Source organism: Carica papaya, chromosome 4 (genome assembly GCF_054855325.1).
Source record: "Carica papaya isolate Zhongbai chromosome 4, ASM5485532v1, whole genome shotgun sequence".
Taxonomy (NCBI): Eukaryota; Viridiplantae; Streptophyta; class Magnoliopsida; order Brassicales; family Caricaceae; genus Carica; species Carica papaya.
The window spans coordinates 16850975-16858310 of record NC_142312.1 but is presented as its reverse complement, the minus strand read 5'-3'; the positions used below and the strand labels follow the sequence as shown (position 1 = coordinate 16858310).

The 7336-nt window shown below is 33.3% G+C and overlaps 1 protein-coding gene across 1 annotated transcript; it reads left to right on the top strand.

Moving 5' to 3' along the window:
- The first annotated feature begins 4502 nt into the window (after nucleotides 1-4502).
- On the top strand, nucleotides 4503-6332 carry LOC110808831 (transcription factor bHLH14-like). The gene has a single exon (XM_022034448.2). It carries the CDS (start codon nucleotides 4709-4711, stop codon nucleotides 6134-6136), a length of 1428 nt encoding a protein of 475 aa, XP_021890140.1. The 5' UTR covers nucleotides 4503-4708; the 3' UTR covers nucleotides 6137-6332.
- The last annotated feature ends 1004 nt before the right edge of the window (nucleotides 6333-7336 follow it).

The following is a 7336-nucleotide window of genomic DNA, read 5'->3' as shown; positions in this document are numbered from 1 at the left end:
ATACACATGAAAAATCACATATACCCTCGAAAAATTATTCTAAGGTTTCATCGTGCGATGCTATTTATATCATCATCGAGGAGAGGCAAAATGGATCCCCCCCCATCGCATGAATAGCACACGCATAAAATCTCACAATGGCCACAACAGGTATGTTTTCTAGGTGATCCACACTCATAAACACCTATCCACATCTGGATTAGGTTTCAAACTCTATCCATGTGCAGTTTTACCATGCCCGCTGAACTTCAGCCATACACATACACTCCCTTCTCGATTCAGGTTAAATGAAAAGGCATTCTGGTCCATACCCTAATCACTCGCATCCTCTCGTTTCTGTTTTCTTATTTACTTTCTTCTTATTATATTTTCTCTTAAATTTTATTTAACAACATTTCACAACCTTAATTATTCTTTTTTATTTTTATTTCCTTATGTTATTTTATTTTCTTTTTCAACCCTCTAATTAATTAGTAATTTCTTTTAGGTTTAAAATCATTTCTCATCACAGTTCAAGTATTTTTTAGTCCTTGGATTTGTTTTCTAGTTCCATCACCTAATAATTTTCAATAGCTTAGGTTCACTTGTTATAGGTTAAGGTTCTGTTCCTCATCGAAAATTGGGTCAGTATCCGTTCAAAATTTAAAATAGAAATAAAATTAATAAAATACATGCAAAATTCAAAAATTGTAATCAAGGTTCAGAATCAGAAATACTTACACTCCTACGCAATCTTTCTGGATCCACCTAAGCGTCCTAATTCCCTGTACGCACACAACACAAATTAATTAATATAATTTAAATACTAAAAAAAACTAATTTAACCGAAATTACGGGTTTTAATGACAACCCAACAGTATACTCGAAAATATTAAGATCTGTACCCGAGGAAGACCTTTTGACTTCCCGTTCGGTGGATTGGATTCCCGTAATCGAGGAAGATTTTTCAACTTTTCGAGCGACAAATCGGATTCCTAAATGGGTGAATTGGGTCCTTATCCCTGAGAAGGCCCCTCGACTTCCATTGGTGGTCCGGTTTCCCATTCCCGAAGAAGGCTCCTTTGTTCCCGAATAGGTAGGGCCAGGCTGAGCTTGCGTGACCAACCCGACACCGACCATTGCTCCCTGTCACTTAACCACCAACCAAAACACACAAAAAGAAGTTTACCTTCATGGCATGGTGCGTTTCAGCCTCAGTTCGATTCCGTATGGTTTCCTCTCGGCCACCCTACTGCTCCATTGCTTGTTTGCGATTGGAATGATGATTTTCACGCCTAAAAATTAGTTAGTGTAAAATAGAAAAAGATTAAAGGAAAATAGGGGAAGAAAAGACGAAAAAAGAACCTTTTTACCTTACTCGTATTGGTCTCTGCCGTCGCACGACATCTAGAGCCAGTTCCTCTTCCTCATTCTTTCTTTCGGCTCACTTCCACCACTCTCCCGCCTCTGCCTCTCTCCTCTTTCCTTTTATTCCCTTGCAGTGGCTGTTCTCGGCTCTCCCTTCACTCTCCTGCTCGACTACTCTTTTTCCCCCTCTCCCTTCTTTTTGTCTGGCCTCTATCTTCCTTTCCTCTATTTCTCTCGGCTCCCCCGCTCAACAAACCTTTTCCCTTCTCTCTCACCCGATTGGCTCCTATCTCATTCTCCCTCTCTTTTTTGACTTCTCTCCCAAATGAAGAAAAACCCTAAATGTTTCCTTTTTATACTCGTCCTCCGCAACCATTGGATCTCACTAGCTCGATTTGGGTTGTTTATTTTTCATAAAAACTCAGCCATTGATCTTCTCAGAAGGTTCGATCAGGACCATTCGTTCCCTGTTTTCTTTTTGCCCCCTTCCACTTCCACTTATTTATACTTTCACCTTCCTTTTTTCTTACTTGTTTTCATTGAAGTCATTGAAATTAAATAAACCTCCAAAAAACTCTTTAATTTAAATCCAAATTCTAGTTTTTATTTACCTTTCACATATATATATATTTATTTATTTTAGGGGTTGGATGTTATCATAATCCTGCAGATATGATGACCAAGGAGATCCTGATTAGTAAGTTTAGGCACTTACCTAAACCTGGTTAGAGTATTTAATACTTAATTGTGCTCTATGAGGCATTTTTGCAAGACAATATAATGAGATGGTTACTTTTTTTCATTGATGTTGATATAAAAAATTCAATCCAAAGAAAAGATTTGTTGATGTCACTTGATTCTGGATATATTTTTAAAATACTCCAGTATCTTCTAAAAATATTCTAGATAAAACTCTAGTATTTTATATATATAAAGGTTTACTGTCCAACTAGTTTGATGTGTTTTACTTATTCATAATAGTGGAAAAAAAATTTCTTGGTCTTGCCGTGGATGTAGACATCTCTGGCGAATCAGGTCTTGTGTTTTTTTTACTCGTTACTTTATGTGAGTGTGTGTGATTTGAGATTAATTTCTACGAAAATTTTAATATCCACAAACTTCCAAATATTACTGTAGTCTTGATTTTTGTTTTATAAAAAATTATATTTTAATTTTATATTTAGTTATAATTTTTTAAATATTATTTAGATCTTATTTTATTGAGCTTTTTCAATCATGAAAGCTGTAGCATGAGTCATTCATATATCAAAAATTTTTAAGACCCATATTTTTCTTGCGTCTTGAACTTAAGATATTACATTATCTTCCTGCTAGTTAAACTATTAATGCAGAAAATTATTAAAATAGACTACATATGGTGGATCATTAAAACTCTAAACTATAAGTTATTAAACTATATTAATTTACCCTTTTGTAGTATCATGGAGTTGAATTTTTCTCCTTTCATTATATATGTGCAGACGAATAGAATTTCATGTAAAGTTATTCTTTTGCTTTAATATGTATTTTAAATACGAAAATCTTTGTTTGGAGAATGTAAAAGACCGAGTTACGCTTGGTACGTCAAAATTTTTACTGCTGGAATTGTACTGAGATTAAAACTAAATTTGTTATTTTTGGATTTAAATTATTATTTTTAAATTTACAGTTTTTTTTTAAATAAATTTGAAATTAGTATCATATTAAAAAAGAAGTAGAAACCAATATAATATTTTTCTGACAATTATTCATCAGATACATATATAGTACGATTGGGTAATAATTTTATAGGGAATTATTCGTTACTCATGATCTCGCACAGCATCAAAAGACAGCAATGATATGATTCTTTTCAGTTGCTGCATGGGAAAAAATTAACTGAGTCACACACACACACACACACACACATATATATATATAACATATCCCAGAATGAATATTATTATATTTATATAGATTAATGGTAGGTAGCTATGCATAACATTGATTAAAAAAATCATGAATAAGTATTATAACCAAGGATAAAAGTAATCTTACTCTAAACCCCAAAAAAAAAAAAAAAAAAAAAAAGGATAAAAACGAAATCAATTATGGACTAAATTAATTCATTTCTGCACGTGGCTTTATCCCTCCCAGAGCAATAACGGGTGAATAATTTAAAAAAAAAAAAAATCATTGATAAATTTAGGCATTAATGTTAAATTATAACGTGATAATGGCCATATATGCGTATAGATATATATATATATATATATCTCTATTTACTTAATGACAATATCTTTCTACCTCAAGAATCCACACACACACATATATATATATGTATATGTCGGACTCTTTTTTTCTATTTTGCATAATCTATCCCCCCCCCCCCCCCCCCTCTCTCCCCCCTCTCTATGTGTGTGTGTGTATATATATATATATATATATATATGTATTAAATATAGATAAATATATTGAAATTATCCTGGGCAGGTATGATAAGCATACCTAATTAACCTTCTGTGGAATAAACTAATAAATTTAAATTAATTATTATTTCTTTTTCCCTTCGTATCAAAGAGTCAGTTTTAATTTTTTGTTTTTTTTTTTATGTCGTGTGAGTTTATTATATATTAAATTTCCTTTCAAAAAAAAAAAAAACACTCCATGATGAGTGGACAATTTACTTTGGAATTTATTTATTTTAAAATTTGACAAGATATGTTTTTCTAGATGCCATTCATGAACCCAATTTAATATATATGTACATGTGGTTTAGTCCATTGTATGGTGTTAATTAATTTGATGGTATTAGTGGTGATGATTGTTAGATAATGTCTTAAGGTCAATTTTGGATTTGACATAAAAGAAGCAGATGGGTGTATAAAACAAACCCAAGATGTTATGTTTTATTTTTGGGGTTAATTATAAGTGAAAATAAAAATAAATAAAATTCAAGGAAATAATTTTTTTAATTAAAAAATTCTAGAAGGAGTAAGGTGGGGGCCCAGTGAGGGGAAGTGAATCCTCCCAATCTAAAAATGAAAGAATTGTTATGTATCATAATCACGTTCTGCCCCTTTGGTCTTCCAGCTACAGTAAACTTTGATTAGCACGTGAATCACATCTCTCTTAAACGTAACATCCGCTTTAAATATTAAATCATCCCTCCGCCCCCCTCTATATTTTCTCACCATTTGTGTTTCTTGGGTTCCCCGAACAACCAACAAACATCTCTTCATTCTCACTTCTTCTCTTCTTCATTTTATTTATCATCTACATATGCATATTTTGGTATCCATCGCTCTCTCTCCCAGTACTAATTGACCAACAAGTTAATATATATATTTAGTTTGAAAATACTAAAATAATATACAGTAGCATGGAAGATCTTGTTTCCTCCGCTTCTTTGTCTTCTCTCATGTCAGTCTGCCAAGAATCCTCACCCACGAATACTACTACTCTTCAACAACGTCTCCAGTTCATCGTGCAAAGCCGACCTGAATGGTGGGTTTACTCGATTTTCTGGCAAGCATGCAAGGATGCTAATGGCCAGCTCTCTTTATCATGGGGTGATGGTTTTTTTCGTGGAACTAAGGCCAGCAAGAAGCTGTCAAAGCAAAATAGATTCGGGTTTAATCTGGAGAGAAAGAAGTTGAGCAGAGAGATCCATGCTCTGTTCACTGAGGAGATGGAGATGGACAGACTTGAGGAAGATGGAGATGTGACTGACTATGAGTGGTATTACACTGTGTCGTCAGTGGGTCGAACTTTTGGTGTAGAAGATGGTGGAATTCTTGGCAGGAGTTTCAGTTGTGGGACTTTTCTTTGGTTAACTGGTGATCATGAGTTACAGCTTTATGATCAGTGTGAGAGAGTTAGAGAGGCTCGTGCTCATAGAATCCAGACTTTGGTCTGTGTCGCAACTCCTTGTGGAGTTGTTGAATTTGGTTCTTCAGATATGATCAAAGAGGACTGGGGCATGGTGCAGTTAGCCAAATCACTCTTTGCTAATTCTGATATTCCCAGCTTCTTGTCCTGCAGGCAAAATGAAGCTGAACAACAGCTAATTGATCACCTTCCTGCTAGTCGCATTATTAGTCCTTTCCTGGGTACTGCAATTCTTCCTGCAACTACAACAACAACTGGAGAAATCAAGAAAGAAGTGACAATCGGGTTAGGGCGTTCATCTTCAGATTCCGGCCCTTCTGACTCTGACGGCCATTTCAATGTTCAGGTGAAGAAAAGAGGAAGAAAGCCCGTCAATGGCTGCTCAGATTCACCTCTAAACCACGTTGAAGCTGAACGACAACGTCGGGAGAGACTCAACAACAGATTCTATGCACTAAGATCAGTAGTCCCTAACGTCTCGAAAATGGACAAAGCATCTTTGTTGTCTGACGCAGTAACCTACATCAAAGAACTCAAGGCCAAAATTGGAGAACTTGAAGCCAAACTTCAAGCACAATCCCAGAACCGAGGTGCAGCCAGATTATGTTACGACAACCAGAGCACAACATCATCTACGGGTGATTACGCACGAGCTGCAGGTCAAAGCTACGGAACTAGTACTGAAGTTGACGTTAAGATTGTTGGCTCAGAAGCTCTGATTAGGGTGCAGTCTCCTGATATGAACTACCCAGCTGCAAGAATGATGGATGTGTTAAGAGAACTTGACTTTCAGATTCATCATGTCAGTGTTTCCTGTGTTCAAGAACTTGTTCTTCAAGATATTGTGATTAGAGTTCCTGATGGAAGCATAAGTGAAGATATCATGAGAACTGCTATCTATCAGAGGTTATTGCATTAACCAATATTATCAACCTTAATGATCTTCCTATTATCTACTCTTTAATCTTGTTGTTCATGTTCACCAAATTGTGACAGCATTAATTTTTTTTTTTTTTAATTTTAATGAATGTTTATGTACGTAGATTATGATCTGCTCTTCTGTATTATTCTATTTAAGATGAGCCAATCAATTAATTTTAACCCTATTTGTACCACCAGTATTATCTTACTAGTTAATTGCATGTTGCATAATATATTGTCTTTCAACATGTTTACTCACTAAAGGTACAAGAGGTATCACTCTCTATTTTATGTTTTAGATTGACTGATTCAAAAAAAAAAAAAAAAAAAAAACATTTTCTAGATTTTATTTGTAAAATTTATAAGTATTTTATTCATAAAATTACGCAAGTTAACTGAAACTATGAAGATAATCATAGTAAAAATAATGTTGAAGTTGAAAAGTCTTATACTGTTTTTAATGGCTCAAAATTAAACAATATAAAATTTAACCTCATCGAGAGAGATTGTCTTGCTGATGAATTTACGTGGTCTTTATTGTAAATTTATCAGTCCAGAAAGGTTTAAACATTACTTTAGAAAGATTTATAAGGATGGAATTTTATTTGCCTTGAAGTAAATCTTCATGTCTCGGTAATTCTTTGGGCTTTGATATGTAGAAATATATTACATGCAATACAAAATAATTTTACATAGATTTCAATCCATTACATGTTCGCTATCTTTCAAACAATAGTTGAGTTGTAATTAGCTTAATTTCTTGAAAAATTAAAATCAATATATATATAAAGTCAGAGGTACTTACTTCTGCCAAAAAAAAAAAAAATGTCAGACGTCTGAAACCAAAATTTCAACTGCTAATATATACAACAATAATTAAGAAAAGAAAAGTCTTCACTATTTTTTTCAAAGAAAAAACTCAATACAACAAAAAAACATAGACCGAATTTATCAAGTATATATAAAATCAGATTTAGACTTAAAACTATACACGAATTCCCAAATATATTTATAAAATTTAATTTCTTTCTCCAAATTAACAACATAATAAGTAACTATATATATATATATATATATATAACAATACAAATTAGAAAACAGAAAAAAGTGTGAGTTTATGTGGGAATAATGAAAAAGATTACTTTTTTAATCTGTCATCTCACATTAAAGTCGAACTATACAAACCCTATAATAATAA